The sequence below is a fragment of the Alligator sinensis genome, unplaced genomic scaffold (genome assembly GCF_000455745.1).
Source record: "Alligator sinensis unplaced genomic scaffold, ASM45574v1 scaffold746_1, whole genome shotgun sequence".
NCBI classification, from domain to species: domain Eukaryota; kingdom Metazoa; phylum Chordata; order Crocodylia; family Alligatoridae; genus Alligator; species Alligator sinensis.
Genome location: NW_005841959.1, coordinates 408,387 through 434,966, shown reverse-complemented (window position 1 = coordinate 434,966; position 26,580 = coordinate 408,387). Strand labels below are relative to the sequence as shown.

Sequence of the window (26,580 nt, the reverse complement as noted above, 5' to 3'; positions counted from 1 at the left end):
GCCCGCTGCCCCCCCCCCCCCCCGGGGGGGGGGGGGGGGGTGGCCCTTGCCCCGCTGTCACCTCCATTCTCCTCCACTAGCACCCCATGCTGCCACCACTTCCAGTGCCATTATCTTCACCCCCCCCCCGCCCCTGGTCCTGCTCCTCAGAGGTGGCGGGGTACCACCATGGCGGTGGGCAGAGAGGGGATGGAGCAGGGGGCCAAGGCCAGTGCTGCTGGCCTCGTCCCCCCACTCTATCCCTGCCATCATGGCAGTGCTCTGCCACCTCCAAAGACCAGGGCCAGGCAAGCATTGCCCCTCCATCCCTGCTGTCATGGCAGCACTCTGCACTCTGATTGGTTGTTTCACTAACCAACCAGAGTGTTCCAAGAGCGTTATGGACAGACAGACGGACTAAGCCCTTTATTATATAAGAATATAATGTTACTGTATATGTTCCAGTGATAACAATAATTAAAAATGACTTCTCTGGTTCATTTGTAGGCTTTCATAGATGAAGGGAAACAAAAGGAAACCCTGCCTTTCTATAGATTACTGTCTATAGGAAGGTACAAATGCAAGATCATTACAGTGCTCAGTAGCTATGTTCAAAAGCCAACTATTTACCCCTTTTATGTAGGAGAACACTGGCATGTCTGCGTCCATTTCCATTTTCAACATAACATGAGTAATTTCCTAGGTCTCCTTCCTCCACAGAATCAAGAATTAATGAGATGGACACTTCTTGTTCCCCAAGATGTTCCTTGAGAATTCTACAAAGAAAAGAAAAATACTGTCAGCGGTTTAGATAAAACTGTGATATAATAATTCTATTCACAATTCACAAATTTATTACTTCAGATCTGGCTATAGTATTAAATTACATCATGCCATTTTCTCCCTTACCCCTAATGAGGAGTTTTGGTTTTAGTCATGCTAATAAATATTGCAAGTATTTGTCTTCTTTAAGCAGGACACTGGATGCTCTGACAATACATTTAAAGTTTAGAGGGATACAATTTTCTTACAATAATAGAACTAAAAACTGATCTAAAAAGGTTACAAGGGTTATTTTTAGGCCTATGGTAGCACTAAAAATCTGGAAGAAACATTGGTTTTGTTCAAAAGCACTTGTCAGCAGTCTTCATGATTTCATGTCATGGCAAGAAAAATCATTTCCTGAGATGCTAATGATCATCATGGTTATTGTGTAGAATTAAAAACCACCAGGAAGAGCTGAAATAGCTATCATAGGCTTCAAATGAATGATGGAGGCAAACACATCCTGGGTAAAAGCCTATTTTGTCACCATCTTTCCTGTATTTCACACTCCCCTTTACCATTCCCAACAATAGTGTTAATAGTCCTGAAGAGCAAATAGGAAATTACTTGAAACTCTCATAACTACCACCTCAAACCTGGCCAAAATAAATGAAAAGCACCGTTAAAAGTCCTCTCTGAACCAACATAAAACAAAGAAGCTGTAAAGAGGTTTATCACCTCTTTTAAACATTTTAAATCCTAACTCTCTAGGTGAAAGGCTGTGGGGAAGCTTTAAATAAGAAATATAGTACAGCAGAGTTCTATGCAATTTGGCATATTGGGATTGAGCTCCGTAGAATAATCGTGGAGTACACTGAGGTGAAATATTCTTGACTTCATGTGGCCCTTGCGCATGGAGTGGAATATGACAGGAATAACTTTTAACGTCTGCATGGTGCTCTAGGTTTGCCAGTAAGATTTTCTCTCGTACTTTAGTTTGCCTATGCTTATTCTGGAAAATTAGACAGAATAAACAAAGCTGGTTCCCTTCCTACAAAGTAGCACACACTTCAGTGAAGAGAGATGGAATTTAAAAACAGCTAACTTCTTACATGGTCAGAAAAGTTAAGGTCGATAACATGCCTACAGTAATTTAGTAAGGGGTCCTAAAGTAATGTATACTGGTATACTGATATGTTAAGTATATGCAAACAGCGTATTGGTTCATATACTAAAAAGGTTCCTTTCAGATATGAGTAGGCACTTTATAATAATATTGTATGAGATTTTGTAGTATATTTGAACCAGAGCATCCTCAGTGGAGGCATACCTTGTTCTTAATCCCAGGCTAAAGCAGCACTTTTAGACTATCAAATCCCTTGCTAGCTCCACTGTAAAACCAGAGACATTGCAGGCCAAAAATATCCTTTGAATACAATTCCTTTCTGAAATAATATGTATAATAATATTTAGAAACAAAGGCCTGACTTAAACATTAACACTATTATTTTAGGCTCTGTGACTTCATAAAAAAAAAAAAAAATATTTGTGGGCCTTGTTCTGGATTTATTTCTATTGACTGCTTCTTAATAACATTTTGAGGGGTAAATATTACTGTTACGCAACAAAGTTATTATGTGAATTCAGACATTACATTAGCAAATTCTTGTGTAAGTTGTTGTAATTTATAGTGTTATAACTAGGATCAGATCTTACCAATTACAGCATTTCCCCATTCCTCCATCCTAAATAGTCAGCTTTAGTAAAGGAACAGAAAGGTTGATGACCAAGTAAAGGACCATCTTCTCCACCCTGTTACATCAGTCTCATAATGTGTATTCCACTGAAGTCATAAGAGTAATGGTTACATAAAACTGGTGTCACATACAGGCCAATGAGGCCTATAATATTTCCACACTCTTGTTAGTAATAAAAATCTGTTCCTTCTCTTTAAATAGTGCTATAATCACTATCAGAAACAAATACTGTAAGAGGACACATTCTTCTTTTTACCTGATATCACTTTCCCAGACACGATTTTCATCTAAATCTTCAATAAATTTCTCTCCTTTCATCCAGTAAATTAAAGGACTGACGTCTCCACTGTATCCAAAGAAAGCTCGGCAGGTTAGATTAGCAGAACTGCCTGTTACAAAGAATTAAAGAGAAATTTTATTACAAAATATATGAAAATATTTAATTTTTGGATAAGCTGTTAGCAACTGCTTTGTTTGCTCATATCAGATTATGAAACATATGGATTTGCAGATACAGTTTATGACTTGCTGATTTCTAACCCTTATTTAACATGTTTCCTGGAAACACACAAACAAAAGAAGCAGTGTTGTATAGGTATAGGGTCCAATCCTGGGTTCTTTCAGGCTGGGTACAGACATTAAAAAAGCCTGAGGCAGATTCAGACTAATTTATATGGGTTCTCTAAGTGAACTGGGATAGTCTGGGAGGGAAGAGAACACAAGTGTGCCCTTTGGGGTGCGGAGGGGGCATGCAGGCTGCCTGCACTGGCTGAGGTGAGTAGGTTGGGGGCAATCCTGCACGTCTCCTGGCAGGCTGCCAGAGAATGCTGAGTGCAGCCAGCAGCTGGCCACCCCTGACTGGCCAGCACAGCCCCTCACCCAGCCCTGCTGCTTGCCAGTGGTTGGCTGTCAGATGCAGCAGGTAGACAGTGAAGGGGGAAGCAGAGTCGGGAAGGGGGAATGGAGGCCCCCACTGCATGGACCTGATCCTGGCCTTGGCCCCCGCAGACACAGAAGGTAGTATTCCCCTCACCCCCTTGCCTGGCTGAGGCTGTGGCTGTGTCCCTCCCCTCACTGCTCTGTTGTAAAGGGACACAGACGCAAGGAAAGACACCAAAATTCCTCCCCACACACACACACTGTTGCTGACAGCTGGCCAAAGGCAGGAGGTGGGGATGGGGACAGAACAGGACAAGTTCCAGCACACTGCCCTGCAAGGGGAGGTTAATAGGGATGCCAGTGGACATCAACCTAACTTAAGTTAGGAGGGGATCTGTTACAGAGGATCGACAGACAGGTTTAACCTAAGTTGCTTAAGTATGATACCACATCGATCCAGGTCTCTTAGACTGGGTTCCACCATTTTTAAACCAGTCTATGTACGTTGAACTTCGGTTCCATGGCAGGTTTAAATCAGTTTGCGATCACTTATACCGGTCTGTGTGTAATGTCTGTACCTGGCCTTACTGAGAGTTTGGGGTTTACAAGGGATGTAGGATCCAGTCTGTGCATTTATGATATTGTGCTGGTTTATCCAACCTAAAAATTAAATAGACACCTGGACCCTTTCCATGTATTTCTATTAAAATAGGTAAATGCAATGTAAAGCAGACTCTCAATCAAATCTGTATTAAGGTTATAGCACTTACTGCAAAGAGTACTATGCAAATAGAAGCCTATGGAAAAGTTTCTGTCAAGGTTTATTTTTGACAAGTTCTGTTTCTAAGAGACTGCCATTAAAAGCTAAGGTTCTCATTCCCTTTTTGGTTACCCTTACAAAGAATTCTTATTCAATAAACCCTAAAGAATAATATGTATACACTTATTACCTACCTTGAAAATATACTTTAACATGTAAACACAAATATGTACATTTTATTAGGTAAATAAGGCTAATGTTGATGTAGGGAATTTAATACTTAATCCTGATTTGCTTGATTTTTATTGTGTGCTCTTACTATTTCATTAATCTACTACTACTACTACTACTACTATTTTTTTAAAATGTCACCTCCTGCCTCAAATATTTCATGTATGGCTGTCTGAAAATGACCAACTGATAACACCAATTAAAGTCAGACCCACTATACAAACACATTATGCAATATTACTGCACAGTTCTGCAAAGGCTTAACAGATATCAGCTCTTCAAAACCAGTGTGTTTTCCTCTCCATTGTGACTTGATGTCAAAATATGCAGAGTGAGTAGCTCCTTCTCCAATGACAGGAGTATTTTCACTGAGTCAATTCAACCCTGCATTAACATTAAAAACTTTGTTTTTGGTCTTGGGTCTCTAGGGAGGAACATGAAAAGCAGACAAACCAGTAGCATTAGTACTGGCTAAAATACTGTCACCTTGAACTCTGTTGAGGTTCCAAAACATCAAAAGAACCTCTTGTAAAGTGAGACACTACCTCTCATGTAAGAGGGCAGGAGGATGGGAGACAATCAGGTAATCAATGAATATATAAAATGAATAAACATTTGCATAACTTATTAAGATTTTAATTTGGAAACAAATGCATACTACTGTATAATACAGATGGATTAACTAAGTGTCCTATTATCAGAAATGATTTGCAGTCTTCTGAAAAAAGCATCTGGCTTCCACACCTGGCTGAACTAGTAACAATCCCTATCACGCAAACAACCACTATGCTTGCAGTCTAAATTTACATTTTTAAGACAAGAATTATATATTACATTTTTCAGCTATTTGACAATTACATTCCTGTTGGCCATTATGTGAAAGCTCACCTTCACTCAATATCACATGCTACAGAGCACCTTGTCCCTAAGCAAGGGCAAAAAGAGTCATTAAGATATTGCTAGCTTCCACTTCTGTATACCACATTTACTTGAATCTAAGATAACCCTGAATATAAGATGACCTCACAATAATTAGATTCTATATGTGGAAGACGTATACAGTTACTACAATGTTTTCAGGTATAGAATCTAATTATTGGAAGTTTGCTTTGATTTTGTTGCCCTCTCACTGCTACAGCTAGGAAGATAGATCAGGGCGAAGGGGCGGGGGAGGTAAGGTAGCCTCCTTATCCCTTTCAACTTCTTTCCCCTGCAGTCACTCCCTCCAACCTTACTGTCAGACCCAACTCTCCCTAAGCACATGGAAACAAGAGGCAAATTTGAAAACACTGGTCTTGAAAAAAAGCTTCCTGTAGTAATTTGCATATAGACAAATTATTATGGTTGCCCATAAACTTAGTTCATCCATAATTAATACATTTTACCTTTTTGGAACTTCTGCAAGCTTTAGCACAAGTACTCCATAAACATACATTTCACCAGCACTTTTGTACCTACTTATATAGTACAAACTATGCATGATAGTCCAAAGCCAAAGGGCTTGTGATTTACCACATAGTTAATTGGGTTGGGCCCCAGCAGAATCAACAGTGTTTCAAGCCATGGTGACCCTATAGCTCAGTACTGCTTGTATTCATGTGTAGTTCAGATAACTACACCCCACCCATCCACAAAGGATTGGGCCCCAGCAGAATCAACAGTGTTTCAAGCCATGGTGATCCTATAGCTCAGTACTGCTTGTCATGCATGTGTAGTTCAGATAACTACCCCCCCCACCCACAAAGGATTGATGTGTTAATTACTGCCCCCCGCCCCCGTCCCCCAAATGGAACTGGGTGTTTATCATGAATCCTGAGATGCTCCAAAAATTTATATGTAGAGGAGGCACAGGGCAACCTAGTCCAGATCCACTTCATAGAAGGAGGGGTCACACTAACCACATGTGACAGGCTGAGAAAGGGAGTGCCTCTCATCTACAGAGATGTTTGGTGATGTTTGCCAGACATTTAAGGCTGGTAAAGAAACAGGAATCATTGGGAATGGGAAAGAAAGGTACAGCTAAGCTGTGGGAGTGAAGAGGAAGTAAAAATATATGCTAGGTAGTGGCTCACCATGACTTGAATAATAGCCAACACTGAGGACTGCACACTATGGGCACCACCATTTACCTCACACAAATGAGCTCCAGTAACCTCTCCTTGTGGTAGGTTCCCATCAACATCTCAGCCTTTTTGGCTAAAAACCCTTCGGTTATCTTCACCTGCCTGCCATTCAATGGTGCCATCTGATACAGGAACTCCAACAGAAGGTATCAACACTACAGTTACGAGGCAGAAACTTTCCCCCATGTTCTGCATGCCTGCAAGCCCCACATCAGAGTGTGGCAGCTCTGCCACAATGCTGCCTAGGACTGACTGGCAAAGGCCATCCCAGCCTCAGTGGGAAACATGTCTATCAACTGCACCATCCCAAAATGTGACAGCCAGCTGTGCCTGGACATTGGTATGACTGACAAGGACAGCAAGCGCATCGTGATTGTGGATGTCACCATGATGTTAGAGAACATGTTAAAAGCTTTCACTGAAGTATGAAAACAAAACAGAGCAGTACCAGCCACTGGCAGACACCTTGAGAAGCTGGCGATACAATGTAATGGTTGAGGTGCTGATCATCAGGGCACTCGGAGCATAGGACTCCAACAATGAGAGTGTCCTGCATGCCTGCCATGTATCCCGCCACTATGACAAGCTGATGTGGTGCTTCATGGTATCCAACACCATCCAGTGGTTAAGGGATATCTATGCAGAACACATCATGGGACAGCAGCAGTACAGGGACCCCACCACACCAACAGCTGGAAGTGTCAAAGAAGGGAATACCCGACTGCCCCTCCTCCCTCCTTCCCCCCGCCCAGCTGCACTGAATCACCACCAAGGACTTTTAATCCTGGGCTTTTCCCCACCCCTGCAATTGTATCCTGCATGTTGCTATTTGTAACAGTATGTGTTTTCCAGACCACCTCCCTATTACAATGTGGTATTGTTATGAAGGGTCTCTGCTTTACGAGCATCATGCCCCTTCCCTCCCTTTCCCCCTTCCCACTCCCGGGCTTAGTTGGTTGCATGTTTTATATGTAACTTGGTTACATTCCCACTCCTACCCCCACCCTCTACAATGTACCCCTCTGCCCCCTTGGGTCTTTTTGTATTTCCTTGTGCTTTGAAGTTTTCATTTGAAAGTTAACATTTTCTAATAAATTAAATTTTTGGCACCAAGTGGGGGCAGGGGAAAGGGCCAGGCCCAGTGCCAGTTCCCTGTGGAGGGAGCACCCACTCATTTTTTAAGGGCCAAACAAAAAAAAGTTCCCATCAGTATGTTTGCCAACACGGGCCATGTTTTATAATCATTGTCAGCGTTGGCTGCATTTAATGAGGTTTCCTTTTATGTGGATATAAGATGAGGGCCTTTTCCCCCTATGCTGATAGGGCATAGAAACCTCTTGTGTTCAAGTGAATATGGTAGCTAAACACATCTATCTTGAAGGCAAGACCATTCCAAACGAATGGCATAAAGTAGAGAAGGAAGTTTAATGTAATAGCCAGAAGTAAAGAAAATAAAACCCTGAGTAACCTGACACTTTGATATTCTTCCATTCACAAAGTACTTAATCCCATCAGATGTTTGGAGTAAGTGTGCCATAAGATGAATTCCACAAAGGAGGAAGAATGATTTTCTTGTGCCAATCACAGGTGTTCCACACTCTGAAGAGGAATGATCAGCGCCCTGCTTGTCTCAGGGTTTTGTTGCATGGTAATTTTGGATGCTTTCTGGAGCTCTTAACATCTGGATTATCCTCATATTAACACCAGGAACTAGTTATATGACTCAAAGTGATGCTACTCCAGGGCAAGATTCTCTCTGATCCATGCTACACAGCTCATCTCATACTAAGGTGTACCCTGCTAGGCTACATCTTAGTGTAAACAGCTCACCTGCTCCTCCTCCCTGAATGGCCTGGATTGGGCCCACTGCTACCCCTACCCTCCCTGCTTAATGCCCACCCTACACACCCCGCTTACTTGTGGCAGCTCATGCTGTCTGTCCTTGGGAGCAGGCAAGGAAGAGTTAACCTGCCTGCCCAGCTGCTGCCACTACTGCTTCTTTCTAGGCCAGAAGAGCAGCAGTCTCTGGCAGCTGGGCAGGCAGGTTAACTCTTCCCTACCTGCTTCCCTGGGACAGACAACGCAGGCATCCACAAGCAAGCAGTGCCCTTGGGAACAGGGGAAGGCAAGGGAAGGGGGAGCCCTGGAGATAGGGGGACAGGACCAGAGGAGCCCCAGGGAGGGTAGGGGAGAGCCCAGAATAGGAGGAAGTCTTACCTTTCAGACTTCCAGGCCCCTGCTAACCTGCAGTGTGACTGCTTCAAACTCAAGCAAGTACTAGCACCCAGCAATATTTGTGTGGCTCATGGTGTAAGGTGTAACAAAGCCTTTATATTCTTTCCAGGGGACTGCTTGCTCAGGAACTCTGGGTTTTATCTGGTCTCCCTGTACATCAAATCCCACTGAAGACAACCCAAGAGTTTAGTCCCTGACTCTCATTAGTTAACGGTGGTCCTGCCCCAGGAACTGTCACACTTCCTTACCCTAACTGGTCCCTAAGCTCCAATGAAAACTAAGATTCAGGAATCCATGCAACACAGCTGTGTAGCATGCAGGGAATATAGATTCTGAAAAACTTGCAATCATTTCAGGGGCTAATTGAACATTAGCCAGTTAGCTAACGTGGGCCAAATGCAGGATCATATATACATGATAACTCTAAACACTGTTTCTTGAAGAGTTTAGCTAGTGCACATCAAGCTTCTCACAGCAATTATACAGCAAATTTATACAAACCAACTTTTATTTCCCGCACAATTCCTTTTGTTCTCATTTTCTATGTTCCCTAAATTGAATTGGTCTGGTATGCTGGAACAAATACCATTTATAACTACATTTAAGAATACATTCAGTACATAATTTCAGTTCCTAGGAAATAAAGGGAATATCATTTCCATAGAAAGAGGATCAGAAATGATCAGCTACCCTGAACCTGTCCTGGCACAAGTTTGGCAGGGGATCTGTGCAATAGAGAATACAGACAAAGAGTTTGACAACATAGTCATGATAAAAAACATTGTGCATTTTGTATTGCAATTTTGCATTACACAAACATAACTAATATATTGTTTTGGAATGCTGATCAGATTGTGGCAGCCATCCACACTGCATTTGTTCAGGGAGTACCTCCTACTCACTTCCAGGTAGAAGTTGGGTTTTTATTGCTATCAACTCAGCAACAGGCACCACAGTTGCATGCCCAATCTAAAAGAAGGTTCCTTTAATGGATGACACTAATGGATGTCCTGCACTTCAAAATGGTGGTGGGAGTGCTTTAACTAAAGTTCATTTGACAAGCTTTAGTTAAAGCATTCCCGCCACCATTTTGAAATGTGGGGACACTGAATATGCATGCTGGAGAGGCTGCCAGAGCATGTTAATTAGCTTACTCCAGGAGACTTGCTGCAGACTCAATTAACTGAGTCTACTTCAACACATGCTAATTAGCATGCATCAGAGCAGATCTCTGTTATGTGTATAGGCACCCTTTGGTATCATCCAATACTATTTTAGAAGGACAAGTGCCATGGCCACTGCAGCATTTTGAACCATGGCCACTGCAGAATTTTGGACTTTTCTTGGAACTCTCACACCATATGAAGACTCAGTCCAACCCATTTTAGCTTTTGAGAGCTGATAAAATCACAGCCAGAGGGAGCTTGGTTGTAGACCAAATTATCCCTGAATCATCAAATTAGGGTCCACAGTCACTAAACCATAAAAGCCTGCTATATTCCTGCAGCTATAAGGTATCTATGGAGCTGACACTTGTATGTAGTTAGCCCCTAAGCCATTTACAGGTGCATATTGAGGTGTATATGTTGATTTTTCTTTAAGTAAACACTGTGTTTTGTTAGGGGAAGAGGGGAATGTCACAAAGATAAAGTTAAAAAGATTGCAGATTTTTCCTTGTTAATTTTTACACACACAAAATATTATGAACATAAAATATTTAAGCATATTTTAAAAACAGAATTCAAAGTTTCTATCTAACACGAAATATTTACACACAGGAAATAAATTAGGAAAGGTGTACTTTCACTTACTAATACTGTGCAGATTACTGTTGCTGAGAAAGGGCTATCAAGATGCTAGGTATTCACCTGTAAATTCATCTATGCTTTCTAACACGGCTAATCTTCACAATTAACCACTGGGAGGGTCATTAGCAGGTCACTATGAAGCATCCTTGTGACCAGCCACTAAAACTGGTGACCTTGCTGTCAGTATCACTGAGGGGTGTTTGACCCTTTGGTCTCTCAGAATTTGATAGCAGCAGACATTCAAATAATTGGCAAACACTGGGGGGCTGCATGTAGGGAGAAGGGAATAAAGGTTCTGAAGCCTCATTCAGAAAGGCAAATTAGGATACAAAAACATTGTGGAGGAATGTCACGTCTATTTTCATGGTTGCATTCATGTGGTACTGAATCAATTTCATAGCATGCTATACAGCCCCTGGCATTTGCTGCTACTGGAAAAGCATTATTTTGGAGTTGAGGAGGGGGTGGGCGGACCATTTGACTTGATGGATATGGTGGTCTTACCAATTTTGGGGACTGAAAAGTGGAATGTTTTAAAATGTTTTTAGAGCATGTAGCCTATTAAATACGCACCACCTCAGCAAATTTTAATAAGTCAATTAAAACTAGGAGATGCTTTCCTTCCTGTGTTAGCCGTAATTTTATAAAAGAACTTCTGAGCTTGTAATTATAGAGGCAAGAATTTTTGTGGACGATACACCTTTTATTGGACCAACTACATAGTTGGGAGGGACACAGACAAACTTTTGGTCACTATGCAACTCAACTACCATTTTTTAATTATGGGTCATTCACTGTTAGCCTTGATTGTTATTATTTTGTACGTTTTTTTTTATTAAACATTGAAGAACTGAAAACTGCATTAACATAATGCAGATTTGACAATTAGTGGGTGTGTATGGTTACTATGAATGCCCCCAAATTTTAATTTAGTGGAAATGCAGCCTTATTGCAGTTTTATGGTGTAGCCTTTTAAGGACTTTAAATTTATAATTTAAAGTCACCAGTGGGAGATTCATGCATCTGTCTGCAACAAATTAGACAGAGGTAATGTGCAATGCAGTCAAAAGGTAATTCTGTCTCCATTTGGGTTTCCAGTAAATGCTGGCTGCTTGAGGCTTCCTTATAAAGGTCCACAATATAAGAGCAGAATCCCCCAGTAGCAAAGATGACTACAGAGAGGACAGGGAGAAAGAGAGACAGAAATAATTAAACAGAAGGTTTTGTGCCTTTTAGCATATTCTATTTTTCCCCTTAAAATAATAAAAAAATACATTTAGTGCAACTACAGAGCAGCCAACATCAAGGATATTTGTCTGTTTTATCTTTAGTGCTGAGGATTAATATGCTCATGCTGCCCTGAGTTTATTTCTATAAAAGCTAAAATAAATTTCATTCAACGTTTCTGTAGTTTCCTAGGACAAAGATGCACTGTCAGCTCTAGCCAACTGGGTTCCGACTGATGCACTTTGAAATTGATCAAAAACTCTTTACTATCTAAAATTGGAACCATTCTCCTTCTACTGTATGCTTTCTAACAGGCCGGAATACAAGGAGGACCTTCCAATAGTCTTCACTCCCAATTGGTAAGTTGTCCCTGCAGTCACAGCATTTGTCTTTAACGCTGTAGTTTTTCCATAATTAGCGATGCTTTGGACATTTTCTTTTCATTCTGAGGTTATGGTAGCTTTTCTCCACTGGAGGACACTGTTTGTCTTTTCTACACTCACCCTTCTTTAATCAAAAGAAACTGTCCCATGTATAAGCTCTAATTAAAAACATCAGCATCACAGAACCTGCTAGTTGCAATTAGTAAATACTGACTGTTTTGTGCTTGAGCAAAATGTCATCTTGTATGGGCAGTTTAAATTATATTTGCACCATTAGTCATACATGTTAAAATACACTGTGATGGCATCCATGTTATATTTTGATTTCATAAGACTTCACTGAAGGACAACCTTTTGTGTAGGAAGTACTGATTAAGTACCTCAAATGTGTTTGGCATAATGGCTGTGTTACGTAGCTATACCCAGCAACTGGGGCCATTTTAAGTGGTGCTAAACATGAAAACAATGTCACTTCACAATGTGACCAGTACAACAGATAGAGATACCACAGTACAAAGGCAAACGTTCTGTTTATTTTTTATATAGCGCTGTTTAAAGCACTCACTCTCCTCCTTCCCACAGACACACCCATATCCGTAGCGTTTATTATTATAATTTCCCACTAATATTTTTAAAAATGGGCGCTAAATATAAAGCCTGTTAAATTCCCCAGTGCTAATGTAGGTGTCTGCTGGCAACAAACCAAAATCAGATGTTTTGGACCTGATTGCTTTGCCATCACCTCTCAAAAGCACAAGAGGCAAAGCCAAACCACACAGGCTTCCCAACAAGCCTCACATTCAAAGCAAGAACTATTGTAAAAAAAATGCCAACAAGAATAAATTAAAGTAATGTGAGGTTTAATCGTGTTTTAAACCAGGACTGTCCAACTGGTGGCTTGCAAGAGGTTAATGTGCAGGCTCTGAGCTCCTATAAACCTGCCACTGCCCTATCATTCCAGCTACAGCAATGACCAGAGTGTTAGGGCTTCCCCACTGGTGGAAACCCTCCTCTGGTTTCCACTGCATGATCTAGCCAGTATGGCACAGCCCACAATGCTTCAGAAACCTGAAGCAGCTTTGCAACCTGATGCCATGGGGGCATGGGAGGAGCCTCCCCAGTATACCTGGGGGAAGCTTCCACCTGTGTGCTTGGTGCAAAAGGGTGAGAAGTGCTAGCCAGCCTGCGTATAGGACATAGCCTTGTGGACTTATGGTCCCCTACTAGTATGGCTCCTGCCTCAGGCTGTACAGTCCTGGCTGCTTGTTGGTCAGCCCCGTTTAAGACAATTTCATCCCTTGAGAATGCTCTATCGGAAGAAATACTACTTCCTGCCTTGCCTCAGTAAAACTTAATTTACTGCAATGCTGCCTTGTAGTGTTCACATGTACATTCTCTTTGCTTAGGCTCTTGACACACGTTCATTTAGACACACCATAAGATCTGATCCACAATTCCAACTGTTGCTTCTCTTGCCATACCACACGTACAGGGCAGGAGGTGCAATTTTGGGATCAAGGATCAGATCCCAATTACACCCTTTCAACTTGCCAGTGAAGGGGGAACCCAGGTACGTGTTCCCAGGCTACTTCCACACTGGCAAGTTGAAAGCTGGGTGCCCACAGGTCCAGGGCCAGGGCTGACAATCAGCTGGAGTTGGTTCAAAATCTTAGTGGTCCCGGGGCCAGAGCTGACAATCAGTCAATTGTTGGCTCAAGGAAGGGAGCCAACAATTGGCTGATTGTTGTTCAACCTGACAATGGGTGGTTGGACCCAGACTACGCGAGCAGGCTGGGGACAAAAGGGTTTCGGGGCCTTATTCCTCCTTCTTCTGTCTCTCCTTCTGTTGACAGAAAAACACCAAGGAGGCGGTGAGATAAGTAAATGCTTTACTCACAGTTTAGGCAGGAAAAACTTCTTAACAGCTGTTTCAAGATTAAACTCGCTGATAACTCGAGAGCTCTTAAAAACGTTTGGATGGTATACCCAGTCGTGATGGGGCGTCTGGGGGGAAGGGATCTCGTGAACACGGGAACTCCAGTGAGGGTGATCAGGCCTCTCCGATATTGCGCAGGTCCCCCTTCCTTTTGGCACGCTCGCCTTTTTAAACGGGCTGCATCTGCACGCCCCCTGCCAATCAGCGCGGGCCCAGGACCGCCGCTATCAGGCCGTGCCCATCACCACCCCCCCAGATCCATGCCATGAGCACGACTTGCTCCTACGTTTGGCGTTTGGTCATTTTTCTTTCTTTTCTTTATCACATGCCCCCTTGACCAAATGCCAATCTTGAACATGTTTAGGCTCGAAAACTTCCTTTTTCCTATATATATATATATAAAGCTAAAACACACAAAATACAACACCTAATACAAATACATAATAAAACATTAAACAATGATATCAAGGGTAAGTCCAACTGTGTCTGTCCGGATGCAGCACGACGTTTTTGCTGGGGCCGTCGCCAATAGATTCACTTGCGGCGACGAGTTTCACACCACGTCATGCATTGGGGACTTCATGCCGTTTTGGGCTGAAAAACAAAACTTGGGGTTCATTTGTAATATGTGCTAAACTGTGCTGCGTCGACTTAGCCAATTATGATGGGCCAAGACGGTGCATACGGGTGAGACTGTTTCAAGGGAGACAAAATAGGTGTTCGGGTACTCGCCGGGTTTAAGTACAACACTGGGAGCTGGAGTAGGGCGCTTACTAGTAGCTATGGGAATGGTTAGCCACACTGTTTCTTGGGATGAGTAACATGGCTTCCAAGGCGGACGTGGCACCGGAGTGCGTTCATCCCATAAAGCTTTAGTGGTGTTCATGGTAATTAGTACATCATTGTTGTACTTGGTCCAGTTCTTGAAAGATCCGTTTTCCCTCAGCCTTAACTGTTCCTTGTATAATCCTATCTGGTGCTCCACGACGCCATTGGACTGCGGGTGATAGGGTAGATGGTGATGCCACTGAACGTTATGCTCTACCGCGAACCGTTCTAAGCCTTTGGAGTTGAAAGGTGGTCCTCCATTGGAATGTATGATGTGGGGCACTTGCCAATGGGCGAAAGCAAGCTGTAGACATCCTTGAATCACGAGAGCAGTGGTCTTGCTCATGGGGAGAATGAGGATTTGATGGGTTCCCAGGTCTACAATTACTAGCCCCTTGTTCAGTGCCTTGGCTCCTGGGAGTGGCCTGAGCAGGTCCACTTGCCACACCTTCCCTGGAGCAAAGTGCGCTGGGTCATAGACGCCCTTTTGGTGCTTGTGGTGCACCGGTTTTTCTCGTGCACAGGCAAAGCAGGCTTGGATTATTTTCTTTCACTGTTCTATGCTTGGTCCTTTGTTGCCTTGTTCCCTCCAACGAGCTTGCGCTCTTTTTGCTCCGAGGCGTCCCCAATGTTCGTGGACCCAAGTGAGAAAGGGGTCGGTGTTTATAACGTCAGTGACATGTAACTGGGGTATGTCCTTTTCATCTATGGATCCTCGATGTTCCAGTAGTTGATCTATGATGGCATGTATGGGGTCCGTATCAGGTTGGTGAGAGCGCATTTGCTTGATTAAGGGGTGAACAGAGAAATGTGATAAAATGGTCTTGACATCGCCCCAGAGGGTTGTGTGTTCTGTAACTTGTGCCTTTCCGGTAACAATCCTGTATATATATTCTGAGTCTACGGCTATGACAGGTACCGGAAGCATCCCGTCATGGTGACGGTAGGCGTGTTCAAGAGCTAGTTGAAAACCTCGTAGTTCAGATGCTTGAACTGACTCTCCTGGATGGGACGTTTTGAGCTCATAGTCGTGACAAGGGTCACAGTAATATCCATACCCTCTGCCATCACGGGATGTACCATCTGAAGCTATCCATGCCGGGGATGTGGTCCCATACAATTGCAGTACAATGGGATCATCCTCTTCAGCGGCCGGAATCAGTTCTCTGTCAGCGACTTGCCACGCCGACCAGTGATACTGGTAACGAAGGACCAGGGTGCTCCAAGTTTTCTCCGTGCCCTGATACTCCGGGTAGATTCTGCTAGGATTAAGCAATCCTAGTGTGGTGCCGCCGGGTGCAACAAGTACACCTGGGCTCGCCGCGAGGTGTTCCCCTAGTTGAGCCGCGAGCATAACCTTCCCTAAACAACCATACCGATGTTGGTGGCTTTTGAGTGTGCGGTGACCAGTGTACGCGAGTTCCCCTGTTTCGGTGTCATTGGCTGTAAACCAGATATGCTCCGTGGTGTAGCCTACATGAATTGTCAGGAGACTGCCGGCAGGGGCTGCGATCAGACGCATCTTTTTAACCTCTGTCATAACCTTTTCCAATGCGGCTTGGTCATGCTCACTCCTTGGGACTCTGCGTCATGTTTTCTTGTGAATTTGGTGTTGCAGACGCTGGATAAATTTTAAATGTGATGGCGTCATAAAATTGCGGAACCTATTTAGCTGGTCTAGTAGGCCTTGAAAGTCTGCCTGCGTGGTCGGCCAAGGTGAGGACAGCTCAGGGGTAGCATTGTGTGCTGTCCCCGATCGCCATTGTCCTGTGAATCGTGTCCCCAAAAACTTCATGTCTGAGGATGGCTCGCTCATGGACTTGGCCGGGTTTACTGTCCATCCTTGATTGCTCAAGTGGTCCTTTAGGTCCGCAGTAGTGACGCGGACCGCAGCATGGTCGTGCCCCATGATGACAATGTCGTCGACATAGGTCCAGATGCGAACGTCTGCGGTTTTTGGGCAGGGACGAACAAAGCTGTCGATCATCCCATTCATCGCTGTGACTGCTAGGGCTGGTGCGTTGTGATAACCTTGTGGACAAACCTTCCAGGAAAACATTTGTCCGCCTACACACATATTAAGGATCCCATACAGGTCATGTATAGGGATCGAATAAAACATGTCCTTTAAGTCTAATGTGGTGGCAAACCATTCTCCGCCCCTCTGTATTTCGGTCATGCCATCGAGGATGTCTGAGACGGTTTGTGCGGTGGGCATTTGGAGTGGTTTACAGTGACGATTCGCTTGTCGGTAGTCCAGCACTAGACGAGCTTCCGTCGGCTTTCTTGGTTTAGGGATTCCCCATCCGGCTGAAAGGTAGGTGGAGGATTTTATGGGCTGAATGCACTCTCGCTTGCACAAGTCAGCCAAGAGGTTTCAGATTTGGTAGACCAGTGCTCATCGGGATTGGCTGGTACCGCCAGGGTGTAGGGTTTGCTAGCACTGGCTGGTGATTTTCGCCTGATGTCACAGTCAATGGGAGTGCTAGATATATGGCGTTCTTTAAAGCCAACGCCTTTATTGCGGGGATGCCCAAGATGTTTATGTCCCCTAAGACTCCATGCAGCACCCTTTTGTTGATCCAAAACTTGACCCCGGGCGCAGATGTCATGGCGTTTAGCCCTTGTACAAAGATGACTTTGGATGTCTTAACATGGGGCGTTTCAGATCTCAACACATTTACTTGGGCTCCCGTGTCTAACAAAAAGCGTATAGGGATAGGGGTAGAACCTGCAGTCGCGAAAGTTGCGTACGGGTGTTCGTCATTAGTGGGTCGGCTGTCGTCGCCCGTATCGACGGCCGCTACTCGTTTTTTTCTCTGTCTGGCTCCTGCTCTTTTAGCTTAAAGTCTAGGTTCAGTGCCAGTGTTTTTTGTCCCTCATCCCCTAACCCACGAAGCTGATTCTTTGTCAGACTGCTTTTGCTTAGCAGAAAGCCAAACATAGCACGCTCCCTAAGTGTGCGGTCCGGCGGTCGTCCACGCGGTGAGTGATCAGTTCGGGGTTTTCTAGGCGTTGCTTTCCACACTCCTACTGCCTGTACTGCCGCTGGCGGTGTGGGCTTGTATTCTACTTTGCGCGCTGTGGTGAGCTTTCCCAGACTACTTAGAACGTTCCCTATCAGCCCCCCTACCAGTGGGTGTAATAACAAGCGGAACATGGGTGTATTCATACCTCCATAAACCTCAACGCAGGCCTCCACTGCTGACGCAGATACAGGGACCTTGCCAGGATTGTTACACCAGCAATGCAGCCAAACACTGTTTGCCTGGCATGGAGTCAGGGTTAGTGGATACTGTCCGGCATCCCAGGTTAAGTAACTGGCTCCCGCTATTGCATACAGGAGCTGTGCGGGCGATGGATCATCGGGCGGATCCGCATGCCAAGCGTGAGCTTGGTTCAACAGCGCTGGGACCGCGGCAGCACAAAGAGGGATTGGTCAAACCTGGTTGCGCAGTACTTGAGTCGTGTCGCTACACGCTCCTCCACTCCATGCGGGTTGGCGCATTAGGATAGCACGCTCCTCCGGGTCTACTAAATCTGACCCGTGCTCTAATATCAGTCGTCCTAGCCATATTGCCAGTGTTTCACCCGGATTTAGTTGGGTATCTCTTGTCAGCTCATGGAGTTTCCCTCTGGTGCGGGTGCAGAAGGTAGTGAGGGTGCGGGTTCCCGCGCCATCGATAACAGTTTTCACTAAGGCTACAGGGTTTGCATGCAGAACGGGTGTGCCTGCGTCGGCAGGGAAGGCGGAACCTAGCTCCGGCGGGATGTTGTATGGAGGCGGTTCCTTGGGCGGGGCCGACGGGGTTTTTCTAACATCAGGGTTTCCCGCCTGGGACTCTTTGGCCTCTTCTTTACCCACGGCGCCATCTTTAAGCGGTGGCTCGGGCTGTGCGGCACTCTGCTGTGCGGCCGTTCTAGTCAGCGTATCTATTATGCTGGCTTGGTTCGCCGTGTGTTGTAGCAAGGTGGTCACCGAGCGAAACAGGATATTAATCATTTTTCCCTTATTCCACTTTTGTCCTGTCCACCCTGTGGCATCCCGTACATCCGTCTCAAGACTCTCACGGAGTGCCGTTAGAATTTCATCTTTGGCGCCCCCGGGATTGAAATGGGGGTATTTGAATTTATTGGGAGGGGTTTCGCAGCCGCTCCCCTCCTTAAGTACTGATTGAATTTATCGGGAGGGATTTCACAGCCGCTCCCCTCTTTTAGGTACTGGATGCACCTAGCGTACTCTTTTGCGGGAGTACGGTCATCCGTGCCTGTGGGCTTGACACGGCTAAGTAACGCCTCTGGTTTTTTGTCGGGCGGGTGGTAAAGAACTGCGGGACTGGAAAGGAGGCATCCTAGGGCTGTGGGGCTGAGGCCAGACACGACCCATTCTTTAAGCGGCTCCTCGCTGCCCTCGGTCGGGCGGATGGAAACATAGCCTCCCATTTTTCCGTCCTGCCCAGCTTGATGATACGCCACATGGGCCCATAAATCATCGGCGTTTGTGGTCGGGGGCTGGTGATGGTTGCCCCATGGGCAATGCCTGACTAACTCGTCAACATCTCCTTCGTTCCCCCTTTGCCCTGGGGATCCTGTTCGTGACGCCATGTTCAACCTGACAATGGGTGGTAGGACCCAGATTACGCGAGCAGGCCGGGGACAAAAGGGTTTCAGGGCCTTATTCCTCCTTCTTCTGTCTCTCCTTCCGTTGACAGAAAAACACCAAGGAGGCGGTGAGATAAGTAAATGCTTTACTCACAGTTTAGGCAGGAAAAACTTCTTAACAGCTATTTCAAGATTAAATCGTTGATAACTCAAGAGCTCTTAAACACGTTCGGATGGTATACCCAGTCATGATGGGGGCGTCCGGGGGGAAGGGATTTCGTGGACGCAGGACCTCCGGTGAGGGTGATCAGGCCTCTCCGATATTGCGCGGGTCCCCCTTCCTTTTGGCGCGCTCGCCTTTTTAAACAGGCTGCATCTGCATGCCCCCTGCCAATCAGCGTGGGCCTGGGACCGCCACTATCAGGCCGCGCCCATCGCCCCCCCCATGCCATGAGCACGACTTGCTCCTATGTTTGGCATTTGGTCATTTTTCTTTCTTTTCTTTATTACAATTGTCAGCCCTGAACCTGGCCCTGCCATGTGTTCAATTTAAGCTGCCATATAAATCAGCCATAAAGATAGTGGATAGTGTACATTATATACAGAACATTTTTATGGCTGGTTTGCCATTTTATGGTGCCATTATTTGAATGTGTTTGTAGCAATCTTGCTATTTATGCCCCCATAACACATTAATTGTGGCATAAATGTAACATGTAGAGGGGCATTAGAGATCACTAAATACTTTAACATACTCTATAGATATCATGTTAGGTCAAACTACAGTACACTTGCTAAATATTGGCATTATTTTCTAATGCACTAAGCATAATATTAAGGGGCCTAGAAACACCTAAATTGCAATCCCAGGACTAAAAGTGACTTTTTTGAGATCTTTGGCAAGTTATTCAATCACTATGTCTGAGTTTTCCATATCCATTATGGTATGGAGATACACACACACACACACACACACACACACACACACACACATACATATATGACCTTTCTTGCATTTAGATTTCTGTACATTGAAATTTTAAAATGATATATCAAGTGCTAAGTATTATGATTACACTATATAATGTGATGCAAACCTGGTATAAAATAGCTAGGTGCAGTTAGTGTTGGGGTTATGTCACATCCTTGAGGCACCAGCAAGGGTACAGTGGTACCTGAAAGCTAGTTTATGTCCCTCCTAATTGCATACCCAATAAAATATATCACCTGGATGCAATTACATATTTACGTAGCGTATTTAACAGCCTTTCCCCAATTTTGGTAGAGTACTTATGCTAGGACATTGACTTTTATCTGTGGTGAGGCCTGGATCCATTCCTAATTCAATTCCCTGAGCTGGGGTTTAAATTTAGAATCATATACCCATCACAGTCTACAGCAGATTTCTCACAGACATTTGTTAGCAGTTTCCTCAAAGAACAAGCATAGAATATGTTTTTTAAGTGCTAACTGAGATTTTAGTTCCCAGTGTTTATTAGAGCTGCTCAGAAATTCATATTTTTGCTCATGAATTTTTTTTTTAAATTGAAAACAAACAACTGAAAGATCTGAAAGGACTTCTTCATTTTCTTTCTTTTTTTTGACAAAAACATCAAAACTTCTCTGGGAAGTAATATTTTCCAGGAAAAAAAATCAGTTAAAGTTCAGAAAGTCCTACAAGACAATCCTACTAAAAAAAAAAAAGGTCAGTTTTATTATCTGTTTTTTTCATTGTCTTACTCAGTGAGAAAATGTAAGAACTACTGGGTGCGTACATACATTTGGGAGGTTAGATTGGATAAAAAATGGTCACCCAATCTAATTTAGTTTGCTCACGTGTGGACCTTACACCTAGATCCCTAGTTAGGTCCATCTAAGTGCCAAAATGTATAGACATTCCATGAAGGTTAGATTAGGCAAAAATGGCCAGCCCAATCTAACTTAATTCCCTTGAGAGGAGCACTAAATTAGATCAGGCATGGGTTAGACCGATCAAATTGAATGTCTGTACAAGTTTGGAGAGCAGCCCTGGGACTAGGGAAACCCAGCCATTCCCCAGCCCTGGGGCTGTGCGTTTCCTATACCCCGCTGCCACTGGGTTATTTATAGCCCTCTCCCCAACCCTGACTCCCACCCCAGATGGACAACTCTCCCTCTCCACAGACCAGCTAGCTTTCCCAAGTTCATCAACCCCTTTCCCAATCCTGCAGGATTAGAGAAGGCCTCCCTTGATCCCACCAATATCCTCATGGTGCCCACCAGTCCCCCAGATCTCTCCAACCCTCCCCCCCACTCAGGTCCCACCAGCCCCACCATGGACCCTGAAAGACCCCCTAATCCTGCCTGTGCCTCCCCCCTTCCAGACGTACATAGGGCCTTGTTACATTTTCCACTGTGAGCTTCACAAATGTTGAGTGGCTTAGTGCTAGCTTGAAGTTACACCTTCAACTTGAGCAGCACATCTATGAAGAATGCCTACGCTTTAATGGAACAGGAGCTAGGTTATGTGAATCAAAAGATAACCCTGCCCTGGAGTGGCATAAATTTGAGCTACATAATGAGTTCTTCAAGACAGTGTTTCTCAACCTGTGGGTTAAGACCCAAAAGCAAGAATATATGAAAGGGTCATGAACAAACTTTAAAAATGGATTCTCCTTTAAAGGAGAAAAAAACCCATGACTTTTCACTTGTAGGCTGTCAGAGTTCCAGCCTGCAAGGGCTGCTTGGGGCCCTTCATATCTCTCTTCCCCCATCCCACACACTGAGGGGCTGGGGGCTGGAGGTGGGGGCCAGGGGGTTATGAATATAGGGCTCTGGGTTGGGACTGATCATCAATGTTTGCAAATGGGTCCTGGCACAGAAAAGTTTGAGAACCACTGCTTTAAGCCACTTAAAGATGTTAACATGCAGACACTACAGAGGAGGAGCCACCAGAAGTCACCAAAAAAGAATATATAACCAGGCCTTTAGAGTAGGCTTCCTGCACTGTAGAAGGTCTGTAATCTACAATGATACAGTTTAAAGCAAATTGCAAGATTGTATATCTGATCTTGGAAATGACTGGACTGTTCAAAAGAGGAATCATAGTGTTAGGGGGCGACCATTTTTTACCCAATCTAACCTCCCAAACTTCTAAGGCTAAATACAGACAGTTAAAAAGCCTGAGGCTGAATCAGTTCAATCTAGGCAGCTCCTCTAAGCTGTGTAGGTTGAATTGATAAGCAGCTGAATTGACATTCAATTTTTAATTGGGAAAGGCAGGGGCAGGCTTGCACTGATGCAGGCCAGTAGGGAGGGGGTGCTGGAGCACATCTTCAAGCCTGCTGGCCATTGCCAGCCCAGTCAAGTGTCCCCAGCCGTCCCCCAACAAGGGGTTAAGGAGACCCCTGTTCAGGTGCTGGCCCACCTTGGGGAAGCTGCCTCCTTAGGAGGTTTCCCCCAGCCTGGGTTCCCCAGCCCAGGCAGCCCTGGAGAGATGAGGGGGATTCTTCCCCTTCTCAGCTGCTGATTGCTTCTGAGGGAGGGAGGCAGGAGGCCTGCACAGGAGGGAGGGAGAAGGAGCCCTTTGAGCTGGGTGCCTGCCCCTGCATGGGGGGCACTGGGGAGCCCCCACCCAGCCTAGGATCCCCCAGCCCAGGGCAGCTCCTGGGCTGCATGGGCAGGCATCTGGCCCAGGGGACTTCTCCCTCCCTTCTGTGGCATCTGCTGAAGCAATCAAAAGCTGGAAAGGGGGAGGATGGAGAGGAGAGGGTTGCCAGTGTCTGAAAAGCCCTGACCACAGGGGCTTTCCATCCCCCCACATGCTGGGTTAGACCCTGGCTAGGGAAGCTGGGGGTCTGTTCCCCTGCCCGCCCCGATCCCTATGGGCTGACAGACACAGGCAAGAAGTGGGCTAAAGAGCAGAGGGCAAGGCAGTCCCTGTTCCATTGCAGCAGCATCCTGGAGTACTGGGGGACTGCGAGTTAACTTGAACCAGGAAGGGATCTGGGACAGAAGTTCCATAAACCAGTTTGACCTAAATCAGTTAAGTCTGATACTACATTCAACCAGGTTTATCTTCAACCAGTTTTGGTCATTTTGAAACCGGTTTATGTGCACTGACTTCTGTTCTGTTACAGGTTTAAACCAGCTTCCAATCACTTAAATCAGTTTATGTGGAACCTCTGTCCCTAGCCCAGGTGTGACATCCGTATTTACTCACTGTTCTTTCTCTATTCTTTGCTTCTCTTAAACCTGAGAAATTCCTTTTTCACAGATACATTTTACTCTTATGGTAGAGAGTTCCTGGAAAGATGAGGCAAAGGCTTTTTGTTTTGTTTTTTAAACTTCAAAACCTTATCCTCAAACTTTAGGCAGTCTCTTGGAACAAGGCTATGGTTCCTTAATCCAGACCCAGCTATGGTTCCTTAATCTGAAGAATAAAGACCAAAGCCTTGTTCTTGATTCAGAATTCTATAGAAAGCCCATATAGATAGTGGGGGTCTGGTCTGATGTTCTCACAATAGCCTGTGTTGCTGAGGTCATATGCTTCAGTATTCTGTACTCACTAAGTTTCCTTTGTGTGGCAGTCTGCAGGTTGCATACCAGATACATTGTAGTCCAACCAAGAAAAGATTAAGACATAAATCACTGAGACCAGACAGGGAGAAATAGTCTACCTGACTAGATATGATAGAAACAGTTTGTTATAGTACTATAAAATAACTTGGCTTCTGCAAAGAATACAAGAACAATTCAAAATTGTAAGATGAATCAACTAATTGGATGCAGACCTTCAACCAAAGGAGACTTAATGATGATCGTGCACTCTTCAAAATGCTTTTCTCTATACTGAAGCAGCTTCTCTGTCTAGCTCAAGTTCAGCTTTGTCCAGTTGTGTGAATATGGCATGATCTCATCCAAGCACTGGGTCATCATATTGCCTGATCAATTCACGAGGTAGTTGCATGCAAATGTTGATTAGAATGTTTTTTTTATGGGATTCCATGGATGAAGGGTCTCTAGTGTCAGTGGAGATGCAGTTGCTTATTCTTACTTCTTGAGAGTTTCTTTAGGTAGGACCCAAGTATTTTAGTATCACAACCTGGGTACTTCCCACTCTGAGGTGTGACATCTTGCTAAACAGTGTTGCATGTTGCAGTGAAATCTAGGAGGTCAAGGATAGATGTCTATCCACTATCTGCGTAGAGGGTACATGGATAATTCATTTTGTGAATTTCAATTCTATCCTCTCCCTCATTTCATCGGCTAATATAATCATCAAGAAATTAATACTAGAATTTCAATCATTATTATTACTTAACAGAGTGTTGAGAATTATGAAGAGAACAGGAGATGTTTTAACTGTCTGTGGATGCAAGAACCCAAAAGCTAATTGGCATATACATAGCTCATATTTAGAAGTTTTCTTGCTCCTAGTCATGAGGGACAAGAAGGAGTTTTATTTATTTATAATGAAACTTTAAACCGATACTGAATTTGGATATGCTATTTATGTTATCTGCTTTGTTACATTTATATGTTATTAGGGGAGAAGATAAGTTAGCCTGCATCTACCTGGGTGCGCTAAAACTCCAAAATATTTTCATACAACATGACACAGAATTTTATAGTAGGTGTGTGATTGACAGAATTAATTCCTATACTGGGTAAATAACTCATCAGGGCAAGATGTGGAGATAAAATTTCTGGCTGTGATAAATGACTGCTTTCTAGAAAAAAATCATCTTGGAAGCCACAAGACAAGAAGCAATTCTAGACCTAATGTTGAGTAACACATAGAATCTAGTTCAAGAGATATCTGTTGGTGAGACACTCTGTAATAGTGACCATAACAATCACATTTAAGATTATAGAGGGAGGGAATAAGCCAAAAAAGTCTACTGTGCCAATTCCTATACATCTTTAGCAAAGGAAATTACACAGAAATGAGGAAATTAGGAAGTTAAACAGAGCACTCAAAACTTAAAAAGGCCTGCAGGCAGCTTGGCAGCTGTTTAAAAACCCCACAAGAGGCACAGAAAAAGTGTATATTGTAAATCAAAAAGGGTCAATAAAACCCCTGCATGGCTAAATAGAAGAGTTAAGAAACCATTCAGGATGAAAAGGCATCCATCAAAAAATGGAAGGCATGCCTAAATGAGGAAGACTGGAAAGCTCAAACTCTGACACATCAAGTATAAATAAGGCAGGCAAAAAAAGAATTCGAGGAACTTCTAGCAAAAGATGCTGAAGTTAATAATAAAAGCTTTTAAAAATACATCACAAGCAGGAAGCTAGCTAAAGAACTGGTGGCACCATTAGATAACCAGGATGTAGAAAGTGCCCTTGGGGATAAGACCAGAGCAGAGAAGCTAAATGAATTATTTGCATTGATGTTAACCACAGAAAATACTGGGGATATTCCTGTGCCAGTTCAATCCTTCCTTGTAGATAGGTCTGATGAGTTGGATCATATTGAAGTGACAATAGAAGAAATTTTAGAACAGACTGGTAAATTAAATACTAATATTTAATTTAACCATGACTGGATGGCATTCACTTGAGAGATCTGAAGGAAATCAAAGGTGAAACTGCAGAACTGTTGGGAATGATACTATGTAACCTATCATTAATGGCATCTGTGCCAGAGGACTGGCAGGGTGCCAACATAACACCCATCTTCAAAAAGTACTCCAGAGGTAATTCTGGGAACTACAGACTCATGAGTCTCACTTGAAACTATAATAAAAAGTATCTATAATACAGAATAAAATCAGCAGTCACATGGACAAATATCTACTGGGGAAGACTCAGCATGGTTTTTGTAAAGAAAAATGTTAACTCACCAAGCTGCTGGAGTTCTTTGAGGGTATCAACAAGTATGTGGACAAGTGGCATCCAGTTGACATAATATATTTGGACTTTCAAAAAGCTTTTGACAAGGTCCTCACCAAAAGCTTAAAAAAATGCATTGCCATAGAATTGGAGAAGGGTTTTTTCATGGACAGAGCTGGTGAAAAGATAGGAAGCAAAAGGTAGGGTTAAATGGTCACTTTTAAGGATGGAGGGAGGTCAAATTTGGGATT

General features: G+C 44.0%; 1 protein-coding gene across 1 annotated transcript in view; it reads right to left on the bottom strand.

The window, feature by feature from the left end:
* Positions 1-26,580, bottom strand: part of IL1RAPL1 (interleukin 1 receptor accessory protein like 1) — a 376,606-nt gene that overhangs the window by 50,742 nt on the left and 299,284 nt on the right. The window contains exons 4-5 of the mRNA XM_014518489.2: positions 2,758-2,890; positions 610-755 (exon numbers count right to left, since the gene is read on the bottom strand). Of these exons, the coding sequence (XP_014373975.1) occupies positions 610-755; positions 2,758-2,890 (279 nt within the window). The remainder of the gene's footprint in view (positions 1-609; positions 756-2,757; positions 2,891-26,580) is intronic.